Genomic DNA, 14660 nt, shown 5'->3' with positions numbered 1-14660 from the left:
CTTCCTCCTCCTCGACGTAAGAGGCGGCGGGCGCCCTTCGCCCCGCCGCGCCCGCCGCGCCGCCCCTAAAGGCGCGGCCTGGGCGCCCGCGGCCGCCTTCCTCTCCCTGCCGGCCGGGGCGGTGCTGCTTGCTTTGCAACCGCGGAGGCATTTCGCTCACGGGAGGTCATTCCCACGCATCTGCAGGTTAGGCCGACCTCCGGGCTGAGGAGCACTAGGGCTGCCCAGTAGAATGCCCTGTGCCCCCATCCTTCTGGGGGGAATGGTTTTCCATGGGAAGAGAGAAAGATGGAAGTGGTAGGAAAAGTTGGGAGGGCTACAGCCTGAAGGTAACAACATCTGGATACCCTGTAAATTTCTGTGAGGCAAGCTGATGGGTAGCGCCAGCTGCTTCCCACCTAGAAATAGGAGCCGCTCTCGGGGGCATTTTCTCCCTCCCGTTTTGCTCTGTTTCAGACCTGCGGTGCAATCTCAGCTCATCTCCAGCATGGCAACAGGGCCAGGAAGCACAAGCCAGGAAGCACTTTCCCAGGAAAGGCCGGACCTCTCCTCTGTGGAGCAATTTGTCTACTGCGAGGGGGACTTTGTGCGGCACGGCGTGAAGTGGCAGAGACACAGGCCCTGTGGGCCGGCCAGCCACCCCCAGTCCCACTTCGACAGAGTGCTGCAGCAGGGCTGGACAGACAGACAGCGTAGGGGGCTATTCTGCTACCACCTGGGGGAGCTACAGACCCGGATTCTGCCAGGCACCGTAGGGTTTGTCGCCCAGCTGAACATTGAAAGGGGAATAAAGAGAAGAAAGCCCCAGGAGATCCAGAGCATCAGGCAGCGTTTTGACCCCTGGCAGTTCAATTTCAATAGGATCCAACCTGCGGAGGTTCTTTTCTGCATGACTAGGGCCGGCGCTCCCTTGGCAGGGGGTGCTCAGCTGCCCGCTCCCTCCCCCTGCGTCTTCGTTGTGATCAACGTCAGCCCCCTGCAGTTCGGGCACACGCTTCTTATTCCTAGCCCGGCGCTCTTGTTGCCCCAGATTCTCACGCCAGAGGTCCTTCGCTTTGGCCTGGATGCCGTTCTGCTCAGCGCCCGTCCTGGATTCCGCACTGGCTTCAACAGTCTTGGAGCCTTTGCCTCTGTCAATCACCTGCACCTGCATGGATATTACTTGGACTGGGAGCTGCTGGTGGAAACGGTTCCCTGCGAGCCCCTCCTGCCTGAAGCAAGCCTCTATCTGCTGTGCGGGGTCCCAGCCCCAGGCTTCATGTTTTACAGTGATGGGCAGCAGTTGGAGAAGGTGACACATCAAGTTTGCCAAGTCACCAACTATCTGGTAAAGAATGAGATTGCACACAACCTGTTTATTACCCGAGGGGCTCTACCAGAGGGGCCCATTCATTCAGCTGCTCGGCCAGGGATCCGAGTCATTGTCTGGGCTAGGAAAGCCTGCTTTGGTGTAAAAGAAGAGTCTGCATTTAATGTGGCACTTTGTGAGTTGGCCGGGCACCTGCCCATCAAGACTGCCCAGGACTTTGAGGGCCTCACAGAGGCATCAGCCATTCACACAATTCAGAAGTATCTACTCCCAGATTTTCAGTTTGCCCAGCTGCAGTGTGAGCTAGTGGACCTCCTCAAAGGGTGACCTCTCAAAGGTGATGATCTCATTTTGGATATGCTGCTCATTTCTGTCTCTTTGCTATGGTTTGTTCTTTGCAAAGGGAGCCCTGCTGCCCACACAAAAGTGGTAGGAAGCCACAGTAAGGCATTCAAGATGCAGCTGCACAGCCATCTGAGCGGGATGGTTCAACCTGGAAACCTTCACTGAGCAGGGGGTTGGACCCAATGGCTTTCCAGCTCTACTGCTCCATAATATATTGCTGGCCAATAAAGCACATGGTCAACTTGATTCATCTTTGTTCATTGGGATCATAACTGGTGAAAAAAGAGAGGAAGTCTCTGGGAATATTTCTTTAACACTGCTTACCCTCTGGGAAGTTTTAAAAGGACATCTGAGTTTAGTGCAGAGACTTCTGATGGAATAAGGATACCTCATGAGCACAGATTGAACTGCATTTCCATGAAGAACAGTGTTGCACTCTTTTTGCCTCTGTGCTTGTTACTGGCATTGCCAAGTTGGGACTGAACACAAGGGGCCCTTTGAATCCATCCTGCACTTAGCCTTTTAAGGCATGCTCAGATATCATTTACCCATAAGGCAGATTAGTAGAAACAGTCCAATAACTGGCCCAGGGAGAAGAAGCCAGATACTTCAGAAGTAGGCATGTAGACATAGCATGTTTCTCTTGTCTGAGAATGCACTGCCAGGAGATTTGGCCCAAAATGTGTACCTGCAAGTGTGTAATCCCTGGCATCTCCAGGTAGTGCTGGAAGAGGCTCAAATGAAATGCTTCTAGTCAGTCTAATTGAGATATTATGGCACAGGGCATCGGTGGGAGTCATCCTCATATGCCCAGTTTCTTGATTCTGCTGGGAAAGATGCAGGAGGAGAGTCATCCCTGGGCACCTTCTTGCTGCAGGGGTGGGAGAGTAAGGCAGGCATTAAGCTCATCCCAGTAATGCCTCTGAAAGACAGGGGTGGGATTACAGTCTTGTCCCTATTGCAATTATGTGTAGGGGGGGGGGTTGTTTGCACGTATGTGGCTACCAACCCAGCACCCTTAATGAGGGCCACACCTTGTCCACCTCTAAGCTAGGTGGTGGTTATGTGTCATCAAGTCGTCTCCGACTTACAGCGACCCAATGAATGACAGCTCTCCAAAACGTCCCTCCATGACGGTCCTGCTCGGCTCAGATCTGCAGTTTCCTTTACAGAATCAATCCATCGCATGCGCGGGGTAAATCAGTTATTTTACTCGGTGTACGTGCATTTCCTAAGTCGACCAGGCGTGCCGAAGAAAACGAGGGGGAGGCGCGGGAGTGCCCCGGCTGCGATGCCGGCGGGCAGGACGCCGGGGCCGTGGGCGAGCGAGGGAGGCGGGGCGCCGTCGCGTTGGCTCGGCCGTCCGCCAGAGCGGTTGGCGCCCTGCCCGCGGAGCGCTGGGAGCGAGCCCTGCACAGCGGCCGGGCGGCCTGCGCGTGCGCAGTGACCCGCCGACGACGGCGCGCGTTTGGCAGCGCGACAGGTCACGTGCGTGGGGCGGGCGCTAGCGAATGACGCACAACAGACGCGAAGAGGGGCGGGCGGGTCTCTATGGTGGTATCGCGCCGGCCCCGCCCCGCGCCGTTGCCCGCCCGGGGGCGGGGCCCGCTGTCGGCATGGTGACCGCGTCGAGGCCCGAGCGAGCCCGAGGCCTGGCGCCGCCGCTGCCCCGGGGCCCGGTGAGGAGGAGCCCCCGCGAGTCGTCGCTGGAGCGGCGAGGCCGGCCGGGGCCGCGAAGTCGCCGCAGCGCGTTGCTGAGGCCGGGGAGCCAGCCGCGTGGCGAGCGGAGGGCAGCGCCAGCTTCCAGGCGGCCTTGTGGGGCCGCTCCCGCCGCCCGCGCTGCTGCCCCTCGTGCAGAATGGGCGCCCCGGGGCGGTAGAGCGGCCGGGCGAGGCGCGCGCTCCGCGCATCCCGCGCGGCCCGATCCTGCGCAGACAGAGGCGAGCTGCGCGCCTCCCCGGCCTGACCGCCCGGGCTCCCGCCTAGGCCCTCCTTCGCCTGGGGTTGCTAGGCCTCCGAGCCCCACCGCGGCTTGTGGGCGCGGCTTGTTGGCAACCTCGCCAGGAGCAGGCAGAGCTGCTCCCGCCTCTGGTAAATTGGGGTGGGCAAGCAAGGCCACCATTCCAGATGCCCTCCAGGAAGCTCGGAGGTAGGGAGGATGGCTCTGGTGACCGGAGAGGTAGAGGAGGGAACAGGATGAGTGAGACATATGGTTGCAGATATACTTGCTTTCCTCAAAAGAGTAGTAGTTTGTCCTTTTCGAGTTTCTGGGTAGCTTAGGGAAAGTTAGAATTGCTTTCGATTGGGAATGTTACAGTTGCAATCTCTTCTGACACAGATTGCTAGACTAAATGGCACCTTGATCTGATCTGTAGTGGCACTTCACACCTTCTGTCCTGTGCTCTTTGTATAAGAGTGCCTGAGAGAATGAAGATCAGCACCGATGAAAGCAGTGAGTCTGAGAATGAAACAGATGAAGACGAGGAGGAGGAAGGAGCTCTGTCAGATGAATCTGCAAATGAATGCCTTAAGAGACTGGAGGCAGAAAATAAAGCATCTCAGCTCCACAGCTCTCAGGACAACCAACAGACCCAGAGCCAGGGACTCAAGTACAACGGCCAAGTGAGCAAGAAGTGTTACCAGACCAGCATTTCCCTCGAAGACCTGGAAGAACAAACAACAGAAGAGTGTGAGCCAGAAGAGACAAGGAGAAAGAAGCGGAAAAAACACAGGTGTGTCTCCTTCCCAGGTCCTTGGTGCCCTTGCTGTTCCCGGGAAATGAGTGTGGCCTTTCCCCATGGCTGCCTGAGCACATACGTATTCCACCAGTGTTGGCACCCACCCCATGCTTCCACAGAGCTTTTGTTTGACCCCAGAGCCATTGTCCCAGGCTTGACAGCTACGTGCGCCATGGGCCATAGCCTTGAAGTATTCAGAGTTAGTCCCACTTTCATTCAACATTTTTCCCCGAGCAGTCACTGAGTGAGTTCCCACAACACTGCAGCCCATCTGTGAATGAGCTGCGGAGGGTGGGTCTTTTGAGGAACACTTTGTGGACCAGACAATCAGTTTCACTGTGGGCTGTTTCCCAAGATCTCCTTCCCTCATGGTTATCCTGCAGAATCCTAGGGACCTGTAGCGGAACCTCCTCCTCCCTCTGATCACAGTCTTATTGTAATCACCAGATTTGCAGCATCTTTTCACTTTTTCTTTTCGAGATGAGCTTTTGCCATCTTTAAAGTGGCAGCCCCTTCAAAGTGCCCAAGAGGCACTTTGGAGCAATCATCACTGGTTTGGCACTTTTTTTCTGTACCAGATACATGCACAAATTATTCTTAACCCAAGCTATGCAAATGTGAAGTCTTGCCTGGTTACTGACCTGGGAAGTGCCTGTTCAAAGCAGGCAGTATCCTTGGACACTGAAAAACCCAGGCTTGACAGCTGCCAAGTACAAGGCAAAGCCAGGAGGAGATCTTTTTCAAAAGGGAGTGGAGAATAGAACACCCTCTTCACAGCAAGATCCTCTAGGTGACTGGCTGTTGCTTTGAAGTTTGAAAAGCAACCTCTGGAAAAACAAGGCAAAAGGTGTTGTGGTCAGATCCAGGGCCAGTGACGGCTGCTCCTAAGTGCTGCTTGAGCAGTTGCTGGAGCAGCTGCTGCTGGTGGTGGCTGGAGTGAGTTCTGCAGAAGGGGGAAGGCATTTAGGTGTTCTCACCAAGGAGCTTTCTCACCAGCTTGGAGAACCTAAGATGGGGTCGGTAATCTGGGCTCAAGCAACAGAACCCACTGTGGGCTCACCAACTGCTGAAATAAGCCGTGGATTGCCAGAGGGCTCAGGTGGAGAAAGGCAAGCCACCCTGAAGGAAATGGCCTGGGTTTGCATGTCATGCCAGTCCAGTGGCTTGCTGTGTGGTGTGAATCCTCTCATGGCTTCCACACACCAGCTCTTGCCAACCACTGAGCAGCCACCTTCTTCCATTTTGATTCCAGGCTGCTGTCCATCAACCTGACCAACTGCAAATACGAGAGTGGTAAGTTAGGGTCGCTTGCCCCTAGTTGGAGAGTATTTCCTGGGGCCTTGCTGTCACTTTGTCTCGCATACCTTCGGCTTGTTGAGGAGCCAGCAAGCACACGCCTGAGCCGAGACGCTTCTGGGGCCGCTCCCGGTGAACCTTCTGTTGGATTCTCAGTGGAATGAGCGGTGCTGCTCAGCGGGGGCAGCCCCTCAGCCACAGAGAGAGCCTGGGGGAGACCTCGGTGCCTCTGGAGCTCCCCACGGCCCTTTCCTTATTTTGCTGCAGTTAGGCGCGCTGCCCGGCGCTGTGGCCTGCGAGAAGTGGGGGAGGATGAGGAGTGGACTGTTTACTGGACTGACTGTTCAGTCTCCCTGGAGCGTGTCATGGAAATGAAGCGGTTTCAGGTATCTGCTGCAGAAGCAGGGGCAGGGGCGCTGTGGTTGGGCAAGTGCTGGCATAAGGCGGGATGTCCCCAGATGGCTATTGAGAGCTGGCAAAAAGCCTCCCCCCTGCAGCCAGGCAGCCTCTGCCTGCAGCTCCATGCAGCTCTTCCGGAATATGTGCTTTCCTTTGCGTGTCTGTCAGCGGTAGTCCCAGTGCTGCCTCCAGACACTCCAGGCTTAAATTTCACAGGGAGCGTGTGCTGCAACAGAGAGACCTTGGCTCGTGGCTCAAAGTTCTGCTGACCACCGGATCTGTAGCAGCAGTGCTCTGTATGTAGGACAGTACCGGAGGATTACTTGGAGACATGGATGAGTGTGAGAAATCACGAGGAGGAACGAGCCACACAGGATTGGTTTCCAGTGTGAAAAGTGCTTTGAATAGCTCTCTATGTCTTCCTTGGTGCAATTAAAAATGCGGATCTTATTTATTCAAGAAAAGGATAAATGTTGTTTAGTTTCAAGGAATTCTGGGGGTGACATACCATAAAATATTCCAACAATGCTAAAATGACAGAGTTAGACGACTCTCCGTCCAACAAACCAATTCATGCATCCACCCATCCTTCAAAAAAAGTTCATTATTTTAAAGACGGGGGTGAGCAAGGACATGGCCATGTAGCCCTTCCCAATGCTGCTACTGATCTGTCTTAATTTGGTTTGAAAAGAAAGCACAGACAGGACCAATCCTCCCTCCCTCTAAAGCCACTTGCACTTGGAAAACCTCTCCCTGGTTGTTCCTCTCTTGCTTCAGAGGTCCTTGGGAGGCCCTGTCTCTTTTGGGGAGAGAATCACCCCCTCCCCCAAAGGCAGAGGCACCTGGAGGGGCAGCAGGTGGAGCCTGGGGCTAGGGCGTCTCTGTGATGTTACTCCAGCCTCTGGATTTTCCCCAGGCCTCTAGTTATGCTTTAAATATGAAGTGAAAGGGCTCTCATGCTCTGATTTTACGGGTCATCTAAATGGAACTTTAAGCCATATTTACTATTTTTATTGCATTCATGTTTTGTGTTTGTACTGAGTATTTTTGGTTATTCATATTGTGTTAATGTTGTGCCTTGGGAATTTTTTTATTCATATTGTGCCTTGGGGATTTTCTTGTAAAATTACAGATGGAATAAAATTTATTAAATAAAGAATAACCAAATAATGTATGTCTATTCAGAAATATGTCTGAGTTAAATGGGAACTTACTGGCAAGTAACTGAGGCTGGGACTGCAGCCTTGGGGGAAAGCACTTGAACGCCCCCCCCCACAAGAGGAGTGGTCTCCTCTGTCCTGTAGCCGCCATGTTCTTGCTTTATTTCAGAAAATTAATCACTTCCCAGGCATGGCAGAGATCTGCCGGAAAGACTTGCTTGCCCGCAACCTCAACCGCATGCTCAAGCTCTTTCCCAAGGAGTACAGCATCTTCCCGCGCACCTGGTGCTTGCCCGCAGAGTGAGTGAGGGGGCGAAAGGGCATGGGAACCCTGGAGGGCAGCCCCCTGCAGGCAACCGTGCAGTGGCGGCGGCGGCCTCCTCCCGTTGGGCACCCCGTGCCGGTTCGAGGCACCTGTCGGATCAAGAACAGTGCCCGCCACGGGCTCAAGAGGGGCAGCGCTGGGGAGCACGGGGGCGGGCACGCGAAGGCTCCCGCACACCCACTGCTCTGTTTCTTGCACAGCTATGGGGATTTCCAGGCCTACGGGCGCATGAGAAAAAACCGGACGTACATCTGCAAACCGGACAGTGGCTGCCAAGGACGAGGCATCTTCATCACACGGAACCCGAAGGAGATCAAGCATGGAGAGCACATGATCTGCCAGCAGTACATTGCCAAGGTAGGCCGAGGCGGCCAGGCGCTTGGCGCTCCTCTGCGGCAGTCTGGACCCAGCTCCGGGCAGGGCCTGGAGGTGCTTGCTCGCCTCACTCAGCCCGCCTCCTTGCAGCCTTTCCTCATCGATGGCTTCAAGTTTGACATGCGCATTTATGTCCTGGTCACCTCCTGCGACCCGCTGAAGATCTTCGTGTACGAGGAGGGGCTGGCCCGCTTTGCCACCATGAGGTACATCGAGCCCAGCAGCAGCAACCTGGTAAAGACGGGACACTTCCCAGGAACGGGCATACACTCTAGAGGGCCGTAAGCTTCTGGGGATGGTTCTTTGCTGGTGAAAAGATGGCCCGGGCCTGGGGCTAGGCCCTGGAACGGCAGCGTCTCCAGGGCTGGGAAAGAAACCCGGCATGTGAAAAGTCGAATTTGCAGCCTGGGGCAAAGAATGCAGCTGACCACAGAGGTAAGAGTAGCCCCCCACGGTCTCCCCCTCAGGACGACATCTGCATGCACCTGACCAACTATGCCATCAACAAACACCATGAGAACTTTGTGCGGGATGACAACACCGGAAGCAAGAGGTACAGTCTCTGCGGCCCCCCTTGGCAGCCTCTGTGATCGGTTCCTGCTTTGAGGCCGCTGCGTCTTTTGCTGAGGCAGCTGTCAGGCAATGGATGCAGTGCGGATGGGAGCCCGTGCAGTCCCTGCTTTGCTGGCCACTCAGACTTGCTGAGCACTACTCAGGCCATTGGAACAATGAGCTGGTTATTCTACAACCCTTTGCTACACATGGAGCGCTAGTTCATTTCTGTGATTTGCTCTCTGAGAAGTTGGCAGGAGAGATTCGATAGCACTGCCCCTGGGGCACGCTTGGTGCCAGAACCCGTATTCCACAAGCAGAAACTCTCACGCATGCCTGCAGCTCAGAGGGGGCACTAGACAGTTGGGCTAGGGAAGACCTTCCCACTTTGCCCAGGACCCAAGGAAGCTATTGCTGATCCGAGGAGACTCTTGGACCAGATGGGCCCATAACACATAGCAGGTTCGTGCTGAGGCTTCGATCCTAGTACACCTGCTTGGAAGTAAGCCCTCCTGCAATGGACTGGAACCAGAATAAGCACGTGCTGGTTGTCCTAGGCTGCCAGGGCCGCTTGCGCCCCTTTCCATGTGGCTGTGGAGGGCACGGCAGGGGTTCGTCCATTCCTGGGGCAGTCTGCCTTGGCTTCCCCCCAGCGCCCTTCCCTCTGCCTGAACGACCCCACAGAAAACTGTCCACACTGAACGCCTGGATGCGGGAGCACAGCTTTGACACCACCTTGCTGTGGCGGGACATCGAGGACATCATCATCAAGACCCTTATTGCCGCCCACCCCGTCCTGAAGCACAACTACCGCACCTGCTTCCCCAACCACGTCTCCGGCTGCGCCTGCTTCGAGATCCTGGGTTTCGATATCATCCTGGACAGGAAGCTCAAGCCGTGGCTTCTGGAGGTAAGCAGAGGCCGGGGCTGCGGACCCCCCCCCCCCCCCGTGGCCCCAGCAGGGAGAGCACCAGCCCGCTGCCCGAGGGCCAGCCAAGCGGGGTCTTCCCCGGCCACTCAGCTTCTTCCGGCTGCACAGCTCGCGCTTTGCGTGTGTCCTCCCCGCTCCTTGGAAAGGAGCAGGCATCGTGCCAGCAAAGACTTTGAAAGTTCGAGATGGAGTGAGAGGGGATGGGTCGGATCCAGCGACTACACTTGTTCGGGTCAGAGCTGGTGGGGAGCCAGGCTGCTCCATTATGGGAGAACCGGTAAAGAGGCTTGTGGCACCCTAGAAACAGAAGCCTGTACTCTGGCATAAGCTCTTGTGGAGCACAGCTCACTCTGCAGAATGCCCCGAGTGCTGCCGTGAGGTCCAGCTTTTTGTGTGCTACGAATGGCTGGGGGATGGCGGTCGGGGCGAAGAAGACGCATAATGAGCAGCGAGGCCGGAAGGAAACCAAATGCAAAAAGTACTGGCAGGAGCAGAACACACCGTGAACATCCGCTTCATGCAGAATCAGGATTGCAGCCGCCCCGTCAGATGTGTCCCTCTGGACTGGCTGCAGGCTCCTGCCCCAGCAAGTGCCATGCCACATCCCCCAAGTCCCAGGCTGACACCTCTCCAAGCGTTGCCAGCTGTGCCCTCAAAGAAACACGTTCTCCCCACTGAAGCACCTGCTTCCCTCTGTGTGCAGCTGCTGCCCAGGCTCAGCCAGACGCCCGAACAGCCACCCGCCACTTGGGCCCACATGGTCTCAAGCGCCTTTCTCCCGGCAGGTCAACCACTCCCCCAGCTTCACCACCGACTCGCGGCTGGACCGTGAAGTGAAGGACGCCCTACTCTGTGATGCCATTAGTCTCATCAACCTGCGTGCCTGCGACAAGAAGAAGGTGCTGGAGGAGGAGAAGAGGCGGGTGAAGGAGCGTCTTCTCCAGGCCCACCAGCCACCACGTGAGGCCAGGTAGCCCTCCCGAGGGCCGAGGGACCCACTGGGCTGGCCGCGGGAGGGCTGTCTGGGCCGCCAGCTGTGCAGTCTCCCTACGACTTCGCCTGGGACCGGCCACCAGGCCTCACGTGCCTTCCCTTTCCCACACCCCTTTTGCGGTGCTCTCCGCTGCAGAAGCAGGAAGCAAGACTGTTCCTCTTCCTTGCCCTTTGGTGGGTGGCCCAACAGAGCCATGTGCCAGTTCCTGAGCTGGTTACCCGGGTGGAAGCTGTTCACAGTGCCATGCCCATCTCTTGGGAGTAAAAAGGGCCCCGCTGCCTGCCTGTGGAGCCATGACGGATGCTCACTGCGATGCCCGAGGGAAGGGCCACGGTGCCCACGAGTCCCTCTCCCGGGCAGGGCTGCTCCGCTTTCTCCTCCGCTGGCCCCAGAGCTGTCCCCTCTACTTGGCAGGCGTGAGCAGCTGGAGAGCAGCCAGGCAGCTTGGCTGGCCCAAGCAGAGAAGTATGAAAACAGCCACCTGGGTGGCTACCGGCGCATCTTCCCATCCCGCGACACGGAGAAGTATGCGCCCTTCTTCAAGCACAGTGGATCCCTCTTCCAGGAGACCGTGGCCTCCAAGGCCAGAGAAGAGTGTGCCAGGTAGTGGGCGGGGCGGGCAAGCCGGAGAACGGCCTCGGGGCCGGGTGCATTCGGTCGGTCGGTCGGTCGGCCCAGGCGGCCTCCACACAAGGTGCCTTCACCCTGCTAGGCAACAGCTAGAGGAGATTCGCCAGAAGCAGGAGCAGAGGGAGAGCACGGCCAGCAGGAAGAAGCGGGACCCAAAGGAGAGCCTGCAGGGCGAGTCGGCCGGGGAGAGGTCACGCGCGAAGGGCAAGAGCAAGTCCGCCCTCACCCGCATGGCGTACAGCCGCAGCAAGACGTGGAACCCCAAGGTAGCTCCTGGGGAGGCGCTCGGCGTGGGTGCGCTGGGGAGGGCCGTCCAGCCCTTTGCACCGGGAGCTCGGCACTCGGGTCTCTCACGCAGCGCAGCCTGCTTGCCACTTCTGTCGTTGCAGGAATCCTCCTCCTGCCGCAGGCAGTGGGAAGTCACAAAGGCCGCAGCCTCCCCGCATCCTGTTCCACTTCACCAAACTCTGCCCAGCCCCTGCCCCACTCTGCGGGCTGCTCTCTGCTGAACCCTGCTCTGTTGGAGAGGTGGCCCTGGGGCCAGTGGCTGCAGAGAGCCTCTCCTGCCTTGCCGCCTCTTCTGCCCAAGTTAACCGCTGAAGAAGGAAGGGTCTCTTTGGCCAGGCAGGTGGAACCAGCAGTCCTGACAGGATACTGACTGGGGGCAGAACATGGGTTGGGAGCCAAAGCGGGACCACCCCAGGATCAGCCCAAGCCTGGAAGAACCCAGGCCGTCCTGGACTGGGAGCAGCAACTGTGCTTAGGGTCATTTTATGCTAGGGCTGAAATAGGTACTGCACATCACAATCTCCAGCTGTCAAGGTGGGCGTGGAGTGCTTGTGGATGAGCCAGCTGTGGCTGTTTTCTTCACAGATGTCCTCCTTGCCATATGACAGCATGACTCCCCAAGCCATAGTGGAAGAGGAGGAAGTGGAGAGGGTCAAAGCTCTCCTGCGCCGGGAAAATCTCATCCGGGGGCTGGGCATTGTGGACCAGCTGACCCGCCTGCTCCGTAACACGGAGCCCAGGCCCGTGGAAATTCAGAGGCCCCACATCAACATCTCAGAAAGCCAGGTGCGTGGTTCTGCCCCAGAGCCACGGTTCCGTGCAGCCTCCTGCAGCCTTGCAGAGCAGCACTCGGGGCGGAAGGGGGTTCTGCCACTCTGGCAGCTGCGGGCGGCTCAGGAGGGCTGCGTTCCAAATCTCGGCCTCCTTTCCTCTCCCAGCCCCACTTTCTCCAGGGTGTGTTTAAGAACCAAGAATCCCAGAGCCTGATGACCCTTGTCCCCCTGTCCCTCTTCGGGGGCCCAGTCCACGAGCTCGGGCAGCAGATGGCACAGCAGCCTGCCACCCAGGTCCAGTTGCTGGGCAGCCAGGGCTTCATCCCAACCATCCTGGGTGCCTTGTCTGGCCTGGGCCCAGCCCACGCACCCTCCTGCTCCTCGCACTTCAAGCCACAGCTGCACATCCAGCCGCCCAGGAACGTGAGCTGGCTGGGCACGGCCACGGTCGGGGAGCCCTGCACGCTCGCGCGGATGCTGAGGACGGGCGGGCGGCGGTTTGCCAGTGCCAGGAACAAGGCAGAAGGCAGTAAGTACCGCCGGGGGCGGGGTGGGGGGACTGGCTTCCCTGTCAGTGCCACTGGGCGCCATAGCCCCACCGCGACCGGAGGCCTTCACGGGGGCGTGGCGCCTGCATGTGCACAGCACGCCTGTGAAGACAGCTGCCAGCGGGTGCCCCTCCTCGCCGCGATTCTCTTTCAGGCAGCCCCGCCAGCAAGAAGCCGCTCTATATGAACTCCGGCTCCCTGAGCTGCCTGTCCCGGCACGGGAAAGCTCCGAGCCACGTGTGCAGCAGCTGCCCCTTCCCCTCCATGGCGGCCCCCATGCACCACGCCGACATGCACGGACTCGCCATCAGCTCCGCCTCGGCGCCCCTCATCCGGCGCACGAGTGCGCACCGCTCCCGCACTGTGGCCACGCTGCCCCTCAGCCAGCCCAGGTAGCCGCCACCCTCCCACCTCGGAGCGGGGGCCCGCTCCGGCAAGGCTGATGCGGTGAGTTGCCAGCCAGTGCTCTTAGCCACCGCCTCGCCTTTTCTTTGCCAGGAAAGGGACTTGACTTGAGCAAAATGGCGCTCCCGGGAGCCAGGAGAGTCGGGCAGGGGCAGCCTGCCGCTTGTGCCTGTGCCAAGAAGGGCGAGGGGGGGAGCAGCGCCTCCATCCTGCTGTGGCAGTCAGGTGACAGGACCCGGAGACCCATGTCCCTTTGCGGCATCCCTTGGCATCGTTCCACAGCTGAGCCATGCAGCCAGATCTCTCCGCCCCTCCAGGAAGCTGCACATTCTGAGAACTGTCCTGGGGCCTTCGGCAGTGTCTCCACCTGCCCCTCCACAAGCCAGCTTCGCTGTTGTGGATGCCCGTCTCCTGCTCAAGTCCAGGCCCCTTCCCAAGGACTGCTGTGGGCTGGGAAGGGGATTTTTGTAGCTGACTTTGTATTAAAGTTTTATACAGTTATACAGCCCTGAGCCTGTCATCTCCCTCACTAGTCATGGCATGTGGTATTCCTAAAATCAGAAGAAGAGGCCAGCTAGCTGAGGCCAAAGGCCTGCCTACTGCAGCGTTTTCTTTCCTGCCACAGCTGGGCAGCCTCTGGGAGCCTCGCTGGCAGGACAGGGGAGCAAAAACCCCTCCTGGGCTCTAGTCCCCCTCGGCCACAAAGTTCACTTTGGGCCAGCCTGTGACTCTCAGACTAACCTCTGCCTCACAGGGTTCTGAGAATAAAATGGAGTAGAGAAGGACCACATAAGCTGTCCTGGATTCCTTGTGAGAGGAGGAGATGCGGGGTGTAAAGGTCGTAAATCGGACTGCAGAGGCCCTGGCAGAGCATTCACTGAAACTGATGCAAGGCGCTCTGAACGAGAGGCCACGGCAGCCCACCTGCCCGCCATTCACTATAGTTCTAGATCTTCATTTCAAGGAACTCAAAGCAGCTAGTATAAGTCTCCTCCTGCTCCTCCTCCCCATTTTGCCCCCCATACCAATCATGAGAGGTAGGTTGGGCTGAGAGTGAGGGCCATGGCTGAGTGGGGACTAGACCCCAGATCGCCCGAGTCCCAGGCCCGCGCTCTTGGCCACAAGACCACTTTGGGCCGTGCACTGTACGCAAGGAATGACCCCCCCGCATTTCAATGTTATCTTCATCCAAGCCTTAGTTCCCCCTCATCCAGTTCATCCCTGTGCCCAAGCGCTGCACTGAGGCAGCTGCGGCATCCATCCCTTGGGCCCTCTGCCATCCCTACTAAACCTCCCGAGGAAGGACGTGCAAGGCCCAAGCGCAGAGCGGGCCGGGCCCTGTCCCTGCTCCTGCTCCAGCGTGGGAAAGGCATCCCGCCAGGGGAAGGGCAGCTGCTCCGAGGCATCGCCGCAACGGCCTCCTCCCGAAGCTTGCTCTGCCCGTGCCGACCGCGCCCAACTTCTTCACGGGCCTCGGCGCAGCTGCGCGCGGGGAGCGGCCGTCGGAACCCCCGAGCCATCCTTCCCTTCCAAGGGGCAACCGGGGCTCCGGGAGCAGCACGAGGCACACGGCTGGAAACGCCCCCTGAGCA

The 14660-nt window shown here is 58.2% G+C and overlaps 3 protein-coding genes across 7 annotated transcripts in view; 2 read left to right on the top strand and 1 right to left on the bottom strand.

The window, feature by feature from the left end:
- The window catches only part of CIB1 (calcium and integrin binding 1), a 3311-nt gene extending 3160 nt beyond the window's left edge, over positions 1-151 (bottom strand). Inside the window, exon 1 of the mRNA XM_044444866.1 lies at positions 17-151. Coding sequence (XP_044300801.1) covers positions 17-151 — 135 coding nt within the window. The remainder of the gene's footprint in view (positions 1-16) is intronic.
- The window catches only part of GDPGP1 (GDP-D-glucose phosphorylase 1), a 2160-nt gene extending 260 nt beyond the window's left edge, over positions 1-1900 (top strand). For 2 of the 3 annotated variants that reach the window (XM_044444847.1, XM_044444846.1), the window contains exon 2: positions 457-1900. In XM_044444847.1, coding sequence (XP_044300782.1) covers positions 488-1636 — 1149 coding nt within the window. In that variant the 5' untranslated portion in view covers positions 457-487 and the 3' untranslated portion in view covers positions 1637-1900. Of the gene's footprint in view, positions 1-161; positions 187-456 lie in introns of those variants that run through there. The other variant, XM_044444848.1, reaches the window with a different exon arrangement.
- Positions 1901-3291: 1391 nt separating this feature from the next.
- LOC123030715 (tubulin polyglutamylase TTLL13-like) lies at positions 3292-13935 on the top strand. Of its 3 annotated transcripts, none has more exons than XM_044444831.1 (16): positions 3292-3333; positions 4069-4386; positions 5645-5685; positions 5956-6074; positions 7417-7547; positions 7773-7929; positions 8038-8181; positions 8415-8500; positions 9184-9409; positions 10216-10400; positions 10839-11027; positions 11137-11320; positions 11928-12128; positions 12281-12644; positions 12818-13055; positions 13162-13935. In XM_044444831.1, the coding sequence occupies exons 2-16, from the start codon at positions 4082-4084 to the stop codon at positions 13172-13174; spliced, it is 2583 nt and encodes an 860-aa protein (XP_044300766.1). In that variant the 5' UTR covers positions 3292-3333; positions 4069-4081; the 3' UTR covers positions 13175-13935. The 3 variants fall into 3 exon arrangements, with proteins under 3 accessions (XP_044300766.1, XP_044300765.1, XP_044300767.1); XM_044444830.1 differs by having other exon boundaries at positions 3298-3333; positions 3993-4386; XM_044444832.1 differs by lacking the exon at positions 3292-3333 and adding an exon at positions 3726-3803.
- Positions 13936-14660: the final 725 nt, after the last annotated feature.

The sequence above is a fragment of the Varanus komodoensis genome, unplaced genomic scaffold (genome assembly GCF_004798865.1).
Source record: "Varanus komodoensis strain SLA01 unplaced genomic scaffold, ASM479886v1 scaffold46_1, whole genome shotgun sequence".
Lineage (NCBI taxonomy): Eukaryota > Metazoa > Chordata > Lepidosauria > Squamata > Varanidae > Varanus > Varanus komodoensis.
The sequence above is the reverse complement of the archived record's forward strand: the minus strand, read 5'-3'. Positions and strand labels throughout refer to the sequence as shown.